This window comes from Sylvia atricapilla, chromosome 7 (genome assembly GCF_009819655.1).
Source record: "Sylvia atricapilla isolate bSylAtr1 chromosome 7, bSylAtr1.pri, whole genome shotgun sequence".
Lineage (NCBI taxonomy): Eukaryota > Metazoa > Chordata > Aves > Passeriformes > Sylviidae > Sylvia > Sylvia atricapilla.
In genome coordinates, this window is record NC_089146.1 from 8,439,045 (window position 1) to 8,458,741 (window position 19,697).

Below are 19,697 nucleotides of genomic sequence, written 5' to 3' on the forward strand. Positions count from 1 at the left end.
TATGAATGTGCTGCCTTCCTTTCCCACACTCCAGCTCTCATAGCTCCTTGTGAGCAGAAGCCCAGCAAGATTTAATCATGCTGAACAATCTCAAAATTTATTTTTCATATAGGTGGAGTCAAACCAGCTACTAATGCACAAAACAAAGTCCTCTTGAAAAAAAGAGGGAGTACAACCAGGTTATATTAAAAAAAACACCCACCAAAACTCATAAATGATGCTCATTTTATACAACCTGACTTTACCTACGGCTATAGTGTTCCTGTTTGACTAAACCCTTAAACAAAATGCAATTCTGGGGCTTTCAACAGCATCTCCTCTTCCACTGCTGTTGCTAGCACACACACACAACACCCCTTTGGTCTGACCTGTCTCCTGCTCCCCATTTTCCGCAAGGAGCTCTTTTTAAGAAGTGAATTCTTCAGTAAGGAAGAGAGCAGTGGGACTGCCAACCATGATCCTTGCTGACCACCCCAACCATGCAGCATTCCATCATTTTAGGCAGTGAATTTTTCATTAAGGAAGAGAGCAGTGGGACTGCCAACCATGATCCCTGCTGACCACCCCACCACGCAGCATCGCACGCAGCTTTACCCTCCCCAGCTGTCCCCTCTGCTGAGCCCTGCACTGCACCAGTGGGCAGAGGACAAAGCCATGGACACGGGAGCTGTTTCCTGCTGGGTGCTGTCCTGAGAGGGGCCGGGAAAGCCGCCAGGCCAGCAAAAGGCAGGGCAGGACCTCGGCAGCCCACGGCGGGCTGAGCCGCGATCGCTGTGCTTGGCAAAACAGCCCGATCAATATGTAAAGGAGAAAGAGGGAAGGGAAAGAGCAATCAGGCTGAAACGTAACTTTCCTCAGTTTCTCTCCGAGTTCCATGGCCAGTCACGGCATAAATGGTGCAGAGCTCGTATATTTAGCATCTTTGTGGAACACGTTGAGCAGCCCAAGTAATTTTGCTCATGGTTTATGTACTTTTTGAAAATATGGTCTCTGACTTGAGGCTCAGACATTAGGCAGACATTAAGTATGTTAATATTGGAGTTGTAATTATATGTTTTTTTTCTTCTAATTTTGGAAGGATAATTCTTTGGAATAATTATATAGAGGGTGAGTTAAGTTCTGGGAAATGGTTGAGTCACTAAGAGTCACATCTGCACTCATGCAGAAAGGCTCGTTGAAATCCTAAACATTTGTATCCCTTGTAATTATAAGAGCTGGGAAAAGCAGAAAGCCAGTTTATGCCTTTTAGGAGAATCACACAGAGTGTATTTGAGAGATGCTATAGGGATTTCCTCTAACGGAAAGAGTGTAGCTGCTATGACCAGTTTCTGCCTTCAGACTGGCTGAAGATTTTCCACTTCACAATTAGAACAGTATTTTATGTTTATCCGGTACCCTCATACTTAAAGAGCACACAGCCAACCTACAGACAACAACATCGCTAAAATCTTATCAGCTTCCCCCACAGAACTCCCACCTAGAGCCAGAGACGAAATGGAAGAGGACATGCAATCCACTGTACACAGACAATTCCAGTTTGTAGTACAGTCACTGCATAATAGGACACTAAAATACTCCCAAAAGGACTGAAGAAGGAAATTACATACAACTGAAACTGCCATTTAAATGTCAGGCTTGCAGAATTCTAACTCTGAAGCTGCTTATTTTGGAGCAACCAAGGACCCGTGAAAAGAAACAACAAATGAAAAGCAAATGGAACTTTTCAGTGTTCAAAAATGGGGGTTTAAAACCTGAAGGTCTAACATTTTAACAAATTCATCATCAGCCAAAATAAGTTCAAGTAGACCTGCTGCACCTTATTATCCTCCTTCCTTGCCCAGCTGTAATGCAGATTTATTTCAGCAGCCCAGGGTCTCTTAGTAGTGTTTGTGTGCTACCCACAGGTCTGGAGCCCTCTATTCATTCACATTATTTAAATAATAATACATATGTATAATCCTCCTTCCTTCTGTAACTGTTCTACTTGAAGAACCAATTAATTCCATTTGTTACTTCCTGGTGTATTATTTCTTCTCTACAAGCTGGAATCCCTTTAGGAACCCTGTCTGCCCTTGACTACTGATTATTTCCTTGGCTTTTCAATCATCAGAGTCTCTTCCTGTGGATTTTAGAGCATTATTGTGATTGTCAATTTTAATAATGCAAGTTTCCACAGTCTGTGCCTGCTGCAGGCCTTTAAAAAAAAGAAAGGAAAAAAGGACAATCCTGCTTTCCATGGCTTTAAAAATAAATGAACCAATCATTTTGATTTTTTAAAAATGTAAATTTGGTCTTCCTTATTATATGCCCATATATTACATAATTGCATACGCAAACACACTTACACAGCTCTTCTCCCCTTCTGCTCTGGTCTAAGAAATATCCACAAAATGCCTCCAGATTTAGAGAAAGTGAGCTTCCAGAAGAACAAAGCAGGAAAAGCATCACCCATTTAAATACCTTTAAGCAGAAGGCACTAAACTCAGACCTTTGAATCCTGACCCCTTTGAGGAGTGGCACAAGCCCTTGTATCAGCTGAGGTTACATCGGCCTTTTCTCAAGACACTGCAGATGAGAAACATCTAACGTATTCTCAGGAATTTATTTGCTTTGTAAGCACCTGACTGAATGATCCTTAAGTGCTTGAATAAATACTTAAGAGGCAGAAAATTCAGAAACAAATGCATTTCCTGAGGCATCAGACTTCAGGAAGCGAAGTTTCAGATCACCTGTACTTCCTCCTGCACTATTACATGATTAGGGGAAGCATTAAATGCCTACACACTGCTGTGGCTGGGCGGACGGTTTAATTTAGCTATCAGGCTTCAGGCAGAGCTACACCACCACCACCACCAGATTCACTCCTCCAGCTGCAGCCTTGGAAATCACAAATTTCCAGCCAATGCCACTGATCATCTCTATTCTGCACCCAGCCTGCTCTGGCATGGAGAGCAGAAAGGGTATTAGAACTCTTCCAACTCATCTGCCAGAATGAACAGCACAGTGACGCCTCCAGTTTCAGCAGGGGCTTCTGCTGACGGTTTTGATAGTTGAATTAACACCATAAACAGAATCGACACTTCATCTTAATACTCTCTTCTGTACTGCTGCCACCACCTGAAGTGGTGCTGTGGAGCTGAGAGCAGGAGCAGAGGCAATGGGAAGTTTCTTGGATGCTACCTTGGCCAAGCTCCACAGGACGTGTCTCCTGTCCCGCTGCCCGAGGGATGGCAAGGCGCCCACACAGTTTTTTTAGAACTCTTCACTGTGGCAGTGCAAAATTAGGCGTAGATCTGAGCTTCCAGTTACATCTGTCTGTAAATAAACAGCGCATCTGCTCTCTGAGCTGCACAGGCACTGAGAGGCTGATGTTTGCGAGGTTATTCGGGACCAGCTGAGATGCAGCTCTGCCCCAGTTTTGTCCAAATAATGATTTCCAAATTAAACCCACCATAAGGCTGCTGATGAGAGCAAGCCAAAGCTCACAGCCGTACTGTATCTATGAGCTTTCAAATGCTGCCTTAGCATCTTCCTTTTAGTTACTGATCAACATAAGCACAAGCTCATCTGTTTTGAAAGAAGCGCTATGAAAAAACACAACAGACCAGTTATGGCAGGCTGTGGGAACGCACCACAGTCAATCACCTAACAATCAGTAACAGTGCTCAGCAGAGATATAACTAGTAATGTCCTATTAGCACAGACAGCAGTGTACAAAAAGCACAAGGGAGGAAACAGACAAGCTGAAACGTTCCTGAGAGTAGCAGTGCTCCCTTACAAAACACCTATCTTTTACAAAGGAGTTCAAGCTAAGAGGGCAGACAGAGGCAGACAAGGTAAGGGGAAGCACAGGGAAAGGTCCTGAAGGGTCATGTGTTCAGCTTTCAGAATCCAAGGAAAACAGAACATCCAGTGAAATCAGTTTCATTCCAGCAAAAGGATCACTTATTAAGATCATTATCATATAGCCAGACCCACCCTTTATGTTTATTCACAGCCCGTTCTCACATATAAACACATTTTTTTATATGAGACCATTCCTGTTCACATTTACACTCCCATCTTGTCGCACAAGCCAAACATTTGTTGGTGATTTCCAGCGAGCCATTTCCCACTAGGGTAGCTCAAGGATGAAGCTTCTTTCACCTTCTTTGGAAACAGCTGCTCCTGGCTATCTCCAGTGACATGATTTGGAAATACATTGACCCCAGTCTGATTCGTGATGAATATGCACACAGAAACATAAAAACTGTGGGCATGCATTTATGCAGAATAATGCACACAAAAATATGCGTTAGGCTCCCTTGTAATGCTCATACCTACAAAAGGTTAAATAGCCCTCGGTGAGAGAGAGCTATTTAAATGGACCTTTTCGAAATGGCAAACAATAATGCATTCTGGTTACCTTCTGACATGGCTTCCTTCCAGTCAGCATTAAGGAAAATTACTACCTGATTTCAATACATCTTGGTTCAATTTCATGCAAGCTTATTGTCTTCTAATTATCAACACAGCATTTTGATCTGCATCCAGATTAAGGCACTGCCCTGACTTCTAACACCAGAGCAACGCCTCTGGTGGTGTGCTGATTTCTCAAGCAGTAAGCAGTTTGCTGTTGTCTCACATCCCCAAGGCACAAATAAGCAGATGCTGCATTAAAGCTTGTTTTACAAAACTGCTTCACTTGTGGTATACATTTTTAATATAATATACTGAGTGCATTACAGCAAAAAACTTCCAGGGCCAGTAAAATCTTACAAATTCACTAGCAAAACCAGCTTCTCACTTAAATCTAGCTGAAGACTAGATCCAGTTGAAAATGACTGTCCAGGAAAAGCAGAAATGAGTGAAAAGCTTGATTGTGCTTGCCCCACGTGAGCATGGCTCAGTTTACCACCTCAGTTTTCTGAACGTCAGGTGGGATTGATCCTCATCAAGGACAGGCTTCACTAACACCTTTCTCTTCTTTTTCTCCCAAGGATACTGTGGTTGGCTTAAAAACTTGCCTTTTTTTTTTTTTTTTTTTTACAAAATTACCATTCTGTGTGTAAAAGCAGAGGCACAGCTTTTCACAGTCAGAATGGTTTCTACACAGAAGGCACTAGTAGGGAAATGCTTTGGAGCACGCCCTGAAACACTTTCATTCACGGGTAGGTTTAAAGGATCAGAAATTATACCTTCTGCTTTTGAAAGGCAGAAGCCAAAGGAAAAAGCAACATTTTCACTCTCTTTGGCTTATTTGCATTTCTTACCTTCATTCCTCTCCCTCAGATGACATTGTCAGCTGTAGGATGACAGAGAAGAGCACCTCTGGAGCTCTCTCTAGCTAATCCTCTACAACGCCTGTAAACTATACCATGAGCTGGTGGTTACAACAGGAGCCCTTGAAAAGCACACATTCTGCCCTTCCTCCAAACAGAGGGGAATCTTTGTTGAGCCCTTTGAAGAAACTCAAGCTAGGAGATGATTATCATTCCAAAAGTATTTGTTTAACGGCAGTATAATATAAAATATTCCAAAAATTAATCTGGCCAGTGGCAGACCAAGGTTTAGATAAACCATCTGGTGGCTGTTTCTGGTAAATGTGACATTTTTCTTGGTGGTGTTCATGGCTGCTATTGCCGAGAGCCACTTTCCAGCAGTTTTGTGTGACCACCAACCTTAAAGGAAAAGAAGTTCTGGTACACAACCTGCAGGATTATTATCTTTTATGAAACCCTCTGGCACTAAATCTTTCCAGACAATAACAGTGCAACCAGAGCAAGGAGGAGAGATATCAGAAAAGCTTTCCCTTCCTCACCACTGGTTGTTTCTTCTGTGCTTCACCATGTTCCCCCACCACCTCTCCTGGATGTGTCCCAAAGGGTCCCAAGGCCAGGGTGCTCTGCAGTGTCCCCTCCCTCTCCTCTTTGTGCACAGACACGACTGTGAGTGTGCTTAGCCTTGTCTCCATGAGATGATGGCACCTTCACCACTATTTTCCCCCTCACAGGACACCATGAAGATGAGAGTTGCTCAAAGTGCTTATAAGCTCAGCTGAGACATTGAGCTGAACAAATTCAACCCCTTATGAATAACACTACAAGTTATGCTAAATCCTAAAACCCAGAAAGAATCTCACTGCCTGCCCCACTCTGAGACACTGCCATTTGACAAGTGACATGACTAAATGAACGCTCCGTGCCGTTAACTTCAGACTGGAATTTGCAGGGATTTATATGGTGACACTTGTATTGTACATGCTGGCACCTACTACCACTGTACAAGTAATTGGGCATTAATTTAACCTGGCCTTAGCAACTTGTGCAGTCTGACAGCTCCCCGAGCAGCTCACTGCAGTCAGATCAGTCTGCTGGGGATCTTGTGCTCCTTCTACATCCCTCCAAACTAACAGCATTTCATCAGCTAGTTCTACAATGCCATTACACACAGAAAATGCAGAGATGGCCCTGATCCTCAAGGCACAGCACTTTTATGGGAAGGGAGAAAATGCGGATTGTGTGCCTAGCCACTACATGTTGTTTGAAACAAACGGGAATGTGTATTCCTAATTATATAGATTGCACTAGTAATCTCTTCAAGAAAGAAGATACATCTTGTATAATACGATGAAAGATTGATTGCTTGTGCCACCATTTTTCCTGCCCCTAGCAGCTGTTTAATTCCCTAGTTAAGACAAAGCAAAATCTCCCCTTCCTGTGAAGCTGAAAAGCAATCTAGCAGGAAAATCTAGAGATGAAGACAGGGAAATATGGGGAAGTAGCCTGGTGGTTTCCCAGGATATTATGTGTAGGAGTTTCTTCCCATTTGTTTATCAACTTTAAACCTTCTTGTGCTCTGCATTTATAATGGTTTGCAGACAACTTTAATGCTCTAGAAAGTTACTTCAGATATTCTTTCCAAGACATAAATCACTGATAGATGTTCTCAGCACTACTTCCAAATTAAGGGCACTTGCTTATCCATCCCAGTACCGGCTGGAGACTGCATCAAACCAGAGATTATTCTCAGTGTAGCTGATCTCTGTAAAACAGATTCACCTTACCATAACTGCCCATGGAAATAAGAGGTTCTCTTTTAACTAACAAATGTTGTAGTACAGAGGTTGAGACGGAAAGGGAGTACCTAAACCTCAGGTAGAGGTTAGATGCATAGGCACAAAGAAACAGAAAATCCTGTGAAAGACTGCCCAGTACCAGCTCATGACACTTAAAACTGCTCTTTTCAAGTAAGAATGAATGCCTTAAACCCAAAACTTTTCACTTCATATGTATTATTGCCAATTCAAAAGTGGCTCATGGTAGTGTTTTCAAATAAAAAGGGAATCCAAGAAAATCCTCCTGACAACAGAAGGAAATTTTCAGACTAAAAGCAGCTGTTATGCAGCTAAGGGCATCCAGAAAAGAGTTCCTTACAGCAGAGGTGCTAGTGCATGCTGCACCTTTGACTCCCGAGCCCTTAAGTAGCACTAATGGGTTCAGATACAGATTTATTCCACTGCTTTAAAAGAGCCCCTCTCCGTGTAAAATGCTCTCTTTTCAACAAAAACCCAAAATTATTGCTGCTGCCTGTAGACACTGCTTAGTCATTTGTCTCCCTTACCTTTAGGAGATTGATGAAGACTGAGATTGAGGGCCCCAGATTTGATGAAGCACATTTTTCCAGGATCCCAGAGCACAGGAAAGATGCAACCTTCCCCTGCCGACACAGGGGAACCTGGCCTGGCCCAGACAACACCCCAACAAGGGGACAGTCACCACCATCGGGGGCAGAAGGAGAAAAAACCCAGGAAGAAACCAGAGAGGACAACAGCAAGGATGGAGGCAGGCTTGGCATGGCCCAGCCCCTGAGATCTCGTGGTCTGACTGTAACTTGCTGAGTGCCCTCAGCTCCCCTCTCCTTCTGGGAAATTAAGGGTCTGAAAGCAGCTATGGGCAGTATCCAAGGGGGCTGGGGCAGGAGGGGCTTGTGATGACAAAGGCGCCTGGCCAGGCGTCAGCTTTTCCTTGCTGTTGTCTAGGTGGATTCCTGGCACAGGGACAGCTCAGCCAGGCCATATTATCCATGAGCTGTGCTGTCACTAAGTCATCTCTGAGCTGTCGAGTGCTGCCTGCAAAAGCTTCACAGAGCACTCCCACTGCCAGCTGTTAAAGGTCCCCTGCTGCTGTTTCTGTGCCACCTGAGGCCATGGCAGCACCCTGCCCCTGAAGCTCTGAGCCACTTTGCTGAGCTTTCATTTCCAGCACACACACAGAGGTGCATCACCACTGATCCTGGCACACAATATCCCGGGAAGAGAGACGGGACACCAGGACACTCCTTGCACAAATGGGGCAGGGGGGCTCATCCACAGCCCATGATGTCCTTTAGTGTGGGGCTGAGTGTCCAGCTGAGAGGGGACAGCACTGCCATGCCACAGAATGCAGGAGCCAGGTGACAGCACCCAACACTCACCATGGCAGAGCTCAGTTCTGCAAACATTTAAATGCTCTTTTTCTCAGGGATTGCTGTACGAAGGGCAGGGGACTGCTCTGCACATCCCTAGCGAAAGCTTCCAGGGAGCCAAGGAAGAAAGAAAAGACTAACAGAAACTTTCAAAAACATTTGAGAAAACCTGTGCCAAAATCTCCTCGGATCTGTATCCATGACTAAGCATGAGAAGTGAATTGCTGCTGCCATGCAGAGGGTGCTGCTTGCTGGTCACAGTCTAAAAGCACTGATGCAGCAATCAGCACAGCTTAATTGCCAAGAAGCTTCCAAATTAATAGCAGAATTTTTGGTCAGAAACATGTGAAAGCCTGTAGGCTTTGGAGCAGTAAAATAGAACTGGGGCCGTATGGTGGCAGAACAAAGTCTGCTGAAGAATGTTGTATTTTCTGCCTTTGATAGGGACTTTCCAGAGCTGTCAGCTGTGCTGCAGAATTAGAAGCCTGACATTGCAGCAATCAGTTTTTAGATTTCAAGCTGTTCAAATGAGTTGTCTCCAGGGAGGAATATGCAGCATGCAGGAATCAATAGAGAACAGGTAAAGATGCCAGTGTACAAGGAGAGCTGCCCCAACACCATGCCCCAGCCAGCCAGGCACAGCTGCCAAAAAGGAGTCCTGGCAGAGGATGACAGGAAAACTTGCTCTGCCTCTGAACCAGCAGCAGAGAGGTGCTATAGACAATTCCCTACATTTGTGAGATTGCAGCTTGATTATATTTGCTCCCACCTTACACACAGATCTTCCACACGCCCTCGGTTCACACTATGCCAGTGCTCCAAGCCACTTGCTGAAGAGATTATAAAAGAGCCTCTTTTATCATATCCTCACCTCTGAATGCATTACAAGTGACACCGCTTAATTTTAGCCAATCTGAGCAGCTAATTAGATGCAAACAGACTGAAAAATTGTACACATGGGACAACTCATTTTTCAAAAGGCCACTAATCTAAACAAACCTGAATCCATCAACTCACTTCAACATTTGTCTAAATGAATCACAGCACAGACCTGTCCTGCACTGGCCTTGTGATTCATATAAGAGGCTTCCTCCTCTTTTGATAAAAATTTCAGGCACTGTACAGAAGGAGAAGTTATTTATTTATTTATCAAAGGCCTATTATAACAAATATGAAGATGCCTCTCTGTCTGAGTCCAGTGGACAATGTGTACAAGCCAAAGCAATTCTGGTACTTTCTCACCTCCCAAACACATCACACACACCACATCAAACACAGGGAGGCTCTCTGTAGCAACGGATAAAAAACCAAATTATATTTCATCATGACCAATACTGGCTGGAACTTCAGAGCTCCTTGGGTGTCATCCTCCCTTGGAGAAATGAGACAGAAAAGAATCCTGGACAGATCTTCCAGAGACATTTGGGGATCCTCCTCCCCCCTTCAGACTCTCTCCAAGCACCACCTGGGGTAGACCAGTAAATACACTGGGAATCAGGGAAGCAGTGCAGGACAGAGAGAAAGAAGCTCAAAGGGGCCTGTCACAGCTCAGATAAGATCAGGAGCTACTGAACTTACCCAGTGCCTGGCAACACAGAGAAGTGTTAGTAATGCAATGCAGTGTAGTGTGGCCTATTTTTTAATACACAGCAATTAGCAGAGCATTATGCATGAAGTTTTTCACTTGCTACCAAAGCCCACATTGCTTCCACTAAGTGCAGATGTAAATGTACACAGTCAGATGGGAGAGGGCAGAGAGAAACACACTTGTGTGGATTCTGAAATGAACAAACATATCCACATAATCAATCCCTTTCTGGACTGCTTAGCACAGCAATCCTGCTGAACAAAACAGGCTAAATTCTGCCTGATTCACGTGTAAACTAATTTATGGTATCTAGAACTAAGAACTGCTGAGCACCTGTCGTGACCTTCCATGTGACAGAGGCCCTGGACTTTGAAATCCATCCTCATTTGAGCAGAGCAATCTACACACCCAAGGGTCAAAACCTCAAGCGCTGCAGAATCCTACAGAACTTTTAATCACTTACCTCATTGTGCCACTGCCTTCATTTACAAACACACATCTAAACTTCACTCGGAGTTTGTCTAGCCTTAATTGCCAGCCCAGCATCTCATTAGACCTTTGTCTGTCAGCATAAAGAGCCTGCTGCTCGTTTGTGTTCCCAGCACTGGTATTAGTGACGGTGACCTCAGCAAACCTTTCCTGTCCCTGACACAGCCTGCTCCCCTGCTTCTCAGGGCCTCTGGAGCTGCAGCCACCTCCTCTGCTGAAGGTGGAGGTAATCTGATGTCCCTACTCCTCCTCAGGAGTCTGATTCTCAGACACACCAGCGGCCCTCTGCCCTGCTGTGTGTGCAGAGGTCTCTCACACAAGCCCACCCACTACCAAAACTCAGCTTATTTGGAGCATCACTGTTTCCAGTAGCATTGCCCCACTCGCTCTCTGCTTTGCCTTTGCTCTGTGGCTTTATGTTTGGCCACATGAGAGGACCTGCTCTTGCACCAGAGCACAGAGTAAATCAGGGTGGGCTGTGACAGTGAACCACTCATTTCTAGTTAATTCTCCAGACAGAACTTTTGAGAACCTGATCAGTGAGGAATGTGCCCACCCAAGCCACTGGTAAAACAACAAATAAATAAAGAACACAAGGCAGATCCTTTTGCTGTCTATCTAACAATGATAAATCCACTTATAATTACATCCTGAAAGGCAGTTTTTACTCCACTAATTGCGCACCATGTCAATTTTGCACGATTCTTGTTCCTTAATCACAGTGTCATGTAGCAGCATGCCAAATGCTCCACTGACATCCACGTACACTGTATCAACCAAACTTGTAGCTTCATAAATAACATTTCAATTAGTTGACAGAATCTATTACATCAGCCCATATTACTGATATACATGTTGCTCAGCATTAATTCTCATTTATTTCTTTATTGAGCAGGTCCGGGACTGCATGTCCTGTTCTACCTCAATCAATGTCAGATTGGCAGGCCTGGAAATATCTGATTTTTCCCCCCTTTACCCTTTCTAATACCTATGCATCTACATTCTCTCAGACCTTTAGAATTTACACATGGTCTCAAGTTTGCAGAAAACCAACATTAAAGTTCCTCAATGAGCTCTCTTGACATTGCTACCAGCAAGATATTTGGGGCTGCAGGGATAAAAAGAGCCCTGCTTTGATATCTGGGTTTTTAATGGGCTTAAGGAGGCACCATCCTTATCTAACTCCCATGCAGCTAGAAGAAATGGTACCAAGAAGTCCAAGGCATTAAAAAAAATTCACGTGAAATAACATGAAATGGTTTTGACCTCCTCTTCCCCGAGATGTGATATTTTCAAACTGCAACTTGGAGATCTCCCTATTGTTGAACACTGGGTTTCTATCCAAGTATTCTCCTGAGCAACAAGCTATGTGTTTGTTTTAAATTAGAAACTAAGCATTTTCCATAAAGCTATTTAAAAACCTGGGCTAAAAGACTCATGGCAACATCTTAGGAACTGGTAGAGCTCTCCCACAAAATTCTAATTTGTCTGGATTTGATTATGAATTGCTCTGGATCCCTGGGCTTGCACCACACTCATTAAACTTGTCCTGTGTGCACATTTACATGAAGTAGGAGGCTGTCTCCAGTTTGCTAAGTGTCTAGGAATCGGTTGTGTCCTTCCTGAAGATAAAGCTCCCACTGACTTCAAAAACAGCAGGCAAAGTTTCTGGTTTCATTTCCCAATCTCTGAAAGGAAAGAAACCCTCAGACAAAAGGGAATTCAAACATCCAGTGCAGAATACATTAAATCTGCCAGATGCAGCTGAGGTCTGAAATGCAGGAGTTAGAGAAAGCAAATACATGAACCTTTAGAGAGACTTGGCAGTTTTCATCCCGTTTGTTCTTTTCAAGGCCTCGTGAGAGCATCTCACAAAATCCTATGTCACACCAAAACCAGTCCAAAGCAGCGCACAGTGAATCAGCTTCTTCAACCACTAAACCACAGAATATATATAAAGGTGAGATGCATGAGGATCTGAAGCAGTTCTGGTCACTCCCAGACTGCCTCAGATCCCACCAGTGCAAGACATCCACATCCAGAAGAAAAATTTAGAAGTCAATGGCATTTAAGCATGCGATAAAAACAAAGTATGTGCTTGAACACGTGCTCTTGCCCCATGATGGAAGGTGTTCTTAGCAAGCTTGGAAGAGACATTTGAAAGCTTTAAAACCATTTTTTTTTTCTCTCTGTGGAAGAACTCCCTGCACAAAAACGCAGAACAGCGGGCTAGATTTGCCTCTCACAGTCATCACGGCTAATCTCTAGTGATTCTACAGTTGTCACAAGGAAAATTAATCCAGGTTTACAGAGATGTAGTGGACAAATCTAGACCACTACATCTCTCTCTTGCTGCGTTTACAGTAACAGACCAATAAATGAGTATTTGTGATCGGGTGCTGCTTTTTTAATCTGTTTGCTGGAGTATCATAGGATTTGTTTGATGATTTGATGACTTAGTTATTAGTGGATTTACAGATTGCACATGATTAGCCAGCGTATTTTGGAATTTTTTTTTCTCTGTTTCTATGCAGAGAACCAATTTCGACTTCTAAAGCAAAACCAGGGCATCCTCGGTTATTTTTTGATGTAGGTGAACATCTTCCATTCATAGAATCCCTGTGTGGCTCTGAACTACTTACACAAAGTGCCAAAAACCTAAAGGGTTGCATAATGCAGGAAAGAGGCTATGAATGAACGTCATTCATCCCTCTCGCCTACAGAACTCTGTGGATCTTCACTGGCATCTTCCATTCATTTTCCTCAGTTTTGCATGAATGGCTGAAAAGGGGCCACAAATCATTCCCTACCCGTCAGCTCTTCCCCGTGGCATTTCTCAGTGCCTGCTGGATGGGACCAGGAGCACAGCAAGGACTGCTGCCCATCAATAACACCGCCAGCACAGGTAGAAAACGCAGCACTTTTCACTGGGTGTTTGCATTCCAGCTTCAGAAGCAGCAAGCAAAACACAAGGCATAATCCAGGCAACTAAATCCAAGCCCACCATCTTCCAGGGCTGGTGCTTTATCTATAACCCTGGAGAGCTTCTAGGGGATTTGCTCAAGCACCTCAGCCTAGCAGGGTGGATGAGCTCAGGACTTAGCTTAAATGAGAGCCTAAGAGGTGTCCATAAACTGGTATTCCTGTCATCTCCATACCTTCCTAGGAGTTTCCAAAATGGCTAATGCATCCTACCCAGCACAAAATGCCCCTGGCAGGGGTCTAGAAGTCTGGCAATTGTGAATGCCCAACTGCTTCTCTTCCAGTCAACAAAAACATATGGGAACTTCATCCTTTCCTAATTTTTAAAGGCCACAAAGAGACATTAACTGCCTTTCCCTGACCTACCTCTTATATAGGTCAGATGAGCACCAGCCCTGAACTGAAAGTCATGTAATCATGTTAGGACAGCAAAGAGCCTGAGCTAATAAACCCGGCCTTTCAAAGAGCTTATTGGTTTGGGCTCAGTGCCATGCTGAGGTTAACAAGGTAAAAAAACCCTTTAACAAAGGAGACATATTTGACCAACCACAGTCAGGTCAATCATTTAAGATTTAAACATTCCCTCCAGAGGTATTTACCCAGTCGGTGCACGTTGCTTATAGTTGATTCTGTACCTTCTGATGCTGCTTTAAATTATATCTCCCAAATCAAATTAGAGCAGAAGAAGCTTTCCTATTTCCTTATTGCAGCAGATGACTGCACGTGGGGTCAGCAGATATTCTGAGTTCACATGAGAGAAGCTTGAATCACCTATTACACCCAGGAAAAGAACCTGTAGCTCGAAGTATGAATTCCCTTTCTTTCCAAGGTTAAACCAGAACAGTCAAAGTATTTTCCCATATACTGAGAACACGTGTGTATGTGTGTGTTTATCAGCACTGCATTTTATACACTGCTTCATTCAAACCAATACAGACTCCAGGTTTTATGGTGTATTTTGGCTCAAGTGTGACTGCTAGGACAGTGTTTACAGCAATATTCAGCGTGTTCTGCATAGCCCTGCCCATCAATCAACACTGTAATAAAGCAGAAAGGGAAATCACTGGAAAAGCAGCAGAGTTGCTAAATTCAAATAAGCCATTCAAAACTAGCACAGAGACAAATGCCAATACAATTAGGTTAAAGTAGCCATTTACCTGTTGTTTAAAGGAAAAAAAAAAAAGTTTATACATGCTGCATTATGGTTTGCCTTAAAAAAAATAACATAGGCTCCAAAGTGTTAATTTTTTCCTGCCAGTTTTCTCTGTGTTAGTGTTTCAAGATGACTGCTGCTCCATATAGATTTATAATATGTATGTGTTTATTCACACATCTCTAAGTCAACAGGAAAGGCAGACCAGAATACCAAATCTATCATTAAATCTACATCTCGGCACCTACAAAAAGCTGCAGGACTTTTTTTTTTTTTCTGGCTAAGATTGAAGGGATAAATTGAAAGAACGAACAAACAAACAAGCCATGCTCAATCTTAAAATACACACACAAAGCAAGAGAGGCAGAGGGGGGGGAAAGAAGATGGGGCTTGTAAGGTTGTTGGCTTTCAGGTTTGTCTAATAGATCAGGAGTAAGTTTAAGAGCAGTATAATCTCTGATTCTGTCTGGATGTCACATGGGTTTGCTGACAGACACTGGGGCTCAAAAGCCCCAGCAGTGGCTTGGCTCTGAAGCAGCATGTGCTATTCCCAACTCAGACACTGGAGTGTGATGCAGCTCCCAGCCCTTGCCCAACTACAATATCCAGGCTCTACTTCACAGTTTTTATTCTTTTCCCCACTGTGCTTCACAGTGTCAGGGCGTACCACCCTGGAGTCCTAATCTGAGAATTAGCACCTCTAGAAGCTACTGTAAAATAAATGGTGATGACGGTATTGATGAATTATCACTCTATTGGTTGGTTGATTTTGCTTTAGTCAAGATCATAAAGAATTTATAACATAAAAATCAAACTAGTTTAAGATCTGTGCACCCAGGGCCCCACAGAATTCCCACTGAAGTCAGCAGGACTTGAATGGAAGTTGAAGGAGGCTCTGAAAGGAATTCAAGGGAGGTGCTTATGCACTGCCCTGCCAGGGTCACAGCAACAGCCAGTGTGACAGTCACCTCCAGTGGATCCATCCGACTGCGAATGGAAGCCAGTCACCAGGGCTGGGAGTGCAGACAATGCAGGCAGGGCAAAGAAGTGCTCAGTGTGAAAATGAAACGGAGGAGAGAGTTCTTAGCCCATTAAGAGCCATAATGAAATACTGCATCTTGAGTTTGTTGCTGTTAGAAGGAAGCCAGGAAACGAGCAAGAATTCATTATAAAGCTGCTCAAGACCAAAACATGAATCATTGGGTTCTAAAAAAACCCAGTTGTCTAGAGAACGGCAGAGATGAAAATGAATGGAATCTCTTTAAATTACTCTCTGTATAAAGTCTTTCACATTCATCCTTTCTGGCTTTCTGATTAGTATCTTTCTGGGATGTGGGTTTTTAAATAATTCCACACCACACTCCCAGCTTCTGCAATCAAAACACTGAAATGGCTCTTGATTCTGCATTTTTCATCTTCATTTACGGGGAAAAATGTCTTCTGCAGTTAGAAACTTGAACACCTACTTGTCCTACCATCTACTGGATATCCCCAAAAGTGCATGCTGCAGGCTCAGTAATCAAATGAGATTAAGACTGCCTCACGATTTTACAAATAAGGGGACTTTTGTACGTTACTGCTGCATAAAGGAGGATTAATTCACCTCTGGAAAGCCCTCAAGGTCATTAAAGTGCTGAAATGCTGGGACTTCTCTGATCTCAGCATCCCTGACAGGAAAGCAAAAAACCCCAAACCCTATGTAGTAAACTGAGAAGACCTCCCTACAAACCCAGATGGGAATACCTGAAAGGAAAAGATGGCAGCAAAACACAGCCTCTGGCTGTTTTGTTCATGCTCTGACCAGCCTCCTGAGAAAAAGAGGCCCTGTATGACCACATGATGTGCTTATCTACTTCTGACCCTCACACCAACCCCTTTCCAGCTCCTTCTGAGCCCTCCAGTAATTACAGCTTCCTGTGACAAGCTCCACTGAAGGAGCAGCAGTACTGGGAGCTGAACTGGTGTCGGTCACGGGGGAAACCACCTCAAAGCTGGAGACTTGCCATGTCCTAAGGACCAGAAAAACACAACTTGAGTTCATTTCTTACTAGCTGTGTATCTCATCAGACGAAAGAAATCCAACCACGAGATACAAGTCTTTTGAAAAATTTGTTCTCTTATCTCACAGCTGGCTGGATGGGACCGTCCCTATGGCAGGAGGTTTGCTAAAAAAGACACTGCACTGGTTATTCTGTTAACCAAGACTGCTTGGAGAAGCATAAGAAAGAAAAAAATCCAGGGAAAATCAGAAAACACACAAGATTGCCCAAGACCTTGTGCTTGTCACAGGAACATGTCCCACTCATGACTGCTGGAGTGGATTTTACAAGACTTACTGTGATGACATCCGAAATTTATTGCAGCTTTTACAACAAGACCACGTCTAGTAAAGAGTGATGTAGTGACAATATTTACTTGTCTGGATTTAGCTTCTTTAGCTTCTTTGGGCACATAAATATACTCCTGTACTTTAAGAACAGCCATAGCTGCCTACTAAATCCTGAATAAAACAAGGCAGCTTTGTAGGCCTTTAAACACATGTACCAACTTGGTTCTGTCTCCTTCACAAATCTGCTTCCTTTCTACCTGTACAGTCAGTCCCAAGGCCCTGCTCATCTTCTGTCAACCTCAGCTTCTAAAATGGAAGTCTTTGGAAATCACGCTTTTAAACGCCTATGCTTTCTGAGAATGGAATTCATTGCTTTCAGGAAGCGGCCAAGTTTGTTTTCCCATCTCCTCAGTTATAAAACGAATTGAAAACTTTATCTGTCTTCCTTGGTACATGCCTGATGAATTTTGTGCAACTTTATTTGCAAACCAATTTATTGGCCATCGGTGCCAAAACATGAGCCTATGTATAAATCAAATTGTAGATTTCTGATAAGCACCGAATAAGGTGCATTTCTGGTGTAACAGCTTAAAAAGACAAGCTAAAAGAACATTAGAGTAAAACAGGAATAGCTGGAAAAAAAACCAGTGATATTTACATTGCAGCTTTTGGGGAGCCAGATTTGAAGCATCCTGAAGTGCCCTGAGCTCCAGAAAGCAGCCTGAGTCTGATGGCAGAAAGTCAGGCCCCTTGAAATGCCTCATGCTCTTGTTGTTGACCACTTCACAGGTAAAACTAACATCTTCCCAAGACACCACACCCGCTGATATCATGGTTACCAATATTAAATAAAGACCATTTTGCCAAGTAATGTGACTGTATTAGAAAAGCCTGAATCCAAGCAGGAGCAGCCATAAAACTGTGTCAGAGCACAGCCCTGCTGTCTGTGTCACGCCAAAAGCTGGCTCAGCTCCTGGGGGCTGCCCCAGCCAGAGGAACCCAGCAGCCCCCAACCTGATGCTGACCTTGCTCTTCCTCTGCCATGGGGATCCTGGAGCTTACTCAGGGAGCTGGGGCAGAACTGAGGGGGACTCTCCAGGACAACTCTCCCTATCCCCCAGACTAGCCCTGGCCCTCCCAGGGAAGCTGACCAGCCAGCCCCAAAAGTCACACTCCCTACCCCCAGGCAGGGCAGTACCCAGGCCCAACACTTACACTTCCAAGAAAGACTGATGTCAGACAAGCAAACCCATTATGACAGCACCAAGAAATAAATAATAATAATAAAAAAATCCCCAAAACAACAAAATAACCCCCTACTTAAATGCTAGTTTGCCTACATTTCACAGTATCGCCTGTACGCCACAAAGGGCTCAGGCTATTTCCACGTTCAGTTTTGTTGTTGCTGTTCTTATAAAAACACATTGTTCTCTCCCTGTGACATTTCTTTATATCTTTGAAAGAATGCTCTCTGCTACCACAACATATTTGGCTTGAATCCTCCAGTGAGGAGGAGCCAAGGGTTTGGCTCATGTTTTAAAAACAAAAGAAATATTACCCTAAGCATAAAACAAATGAGTGCAACTGTAACAGTAGATGGAGATAGAGCTCCTAGCACAACCTATAAATAATTCCAAGTCCTATTAGAAGTAACACAGCTTTCTGAATTTCCCTAGAAAACAGCATGTCATGATTAGGTTCCAGCTTGACTGAAATGCAAAATACCACTTTTTTCAAAGACAGAGCTGAACAAAAAAACAATATGTACTGCAACAACTAAATTGCAAAGCATATCCACTTAGAATCCAAAATTGTGGAAGACAACGTGTGTACACATAAGAACAGAGATATTAAAAAAGGGCTCTTACCTCCGTCCCCAGATCCTGAGCCAGCATCTGAGAAAAGAGCAGAAAGAAATTTATATTCATGTGCTCCAGTGTGAGCTGTGAGCATGCAAAGCAAGGCTGCAGTGAAGTGTACTCCAGTGTACCTCGCGTTTGATGGCATCCCTGGGTAAATTATAGAGATCTAATCTCAATGTAATTCACTCAAGCCATCTTTCTCGTGTCTCCATTTCTTTTCTCTTTAAAGTCTCTCCATCAGATGAAAATAACGTAAGCCACAGAATGCTGAAATGTCCTGAGAAATCTCCAGCTTGTTTTGTTGTACTTAGACCGATAAATCTTTGTTCCCAACAGCAGTACAAAGTTACTCCACTTGGTCACTGCTAAATCCCCACCAAGGAGGAATTTTAAAACCCATTCGTTTGAGGAGAGAGCAACTGTAAATTTGTATCATTATCTTAAGAAAACAGGACATCTCATCAAATTATAACTAGTTGGAACAAACCATTAAATTACTGTTATTCAAAATCTTCAGGCAAATTATTAAAACGCCATTTTTCTCAAGGTTGTTGCTAACTTTCAAAGCTGAGTGCTTTCTTTCTCCTCTGCTCGACATTTTGTTGGCTGGAATGATGAGAGTCACAAATTTAGAAAGTGCAACATCACGAAATTGCCAAGCCCAGAGCTTCAGTAAGAAACTTTCTAAGCAAGGCAAAGCATGTAAGTGCACACACGTAGGGTTACCAAAAATAACACCTAAGAGGAGTTTCTTCTGCAGGGAAGGGAGGGAGGCTGCCATCCTATCCTCCCCCTTACTGGAGGAGTCATGCATTTATCAGCATCAAGATTCATAGAAAGAGTTTGGAA

The 19,697-nt window shown here is 43.4% G+C and overlaps 1 protein-coding gene across 1 annotated transcript in view; it reads right to left on the reverse strand.

Moving 5' to 3' along the window:
* TMEFF2 (transmembrane protein with EGF like and two follistatin like domains 2) overlaps nucleotides 1-19,697 on the reverse strand; it is a 125,711-nt gene that overhangs the window by 96,381 nt on the left and 9,633 nt on the right. Inside the window, exon 4 of the mRNA XM_066322550.1 lies at nucleotides 18,855-18,881. Coding sequence (XP_066178647.1) covers nucleotides 18,855-18,881 — 27 coding nt within the window. The remainder of the gene's footprint in view (nucleotides 1-18,854; nucleotides 18,882-19,697) is intronic.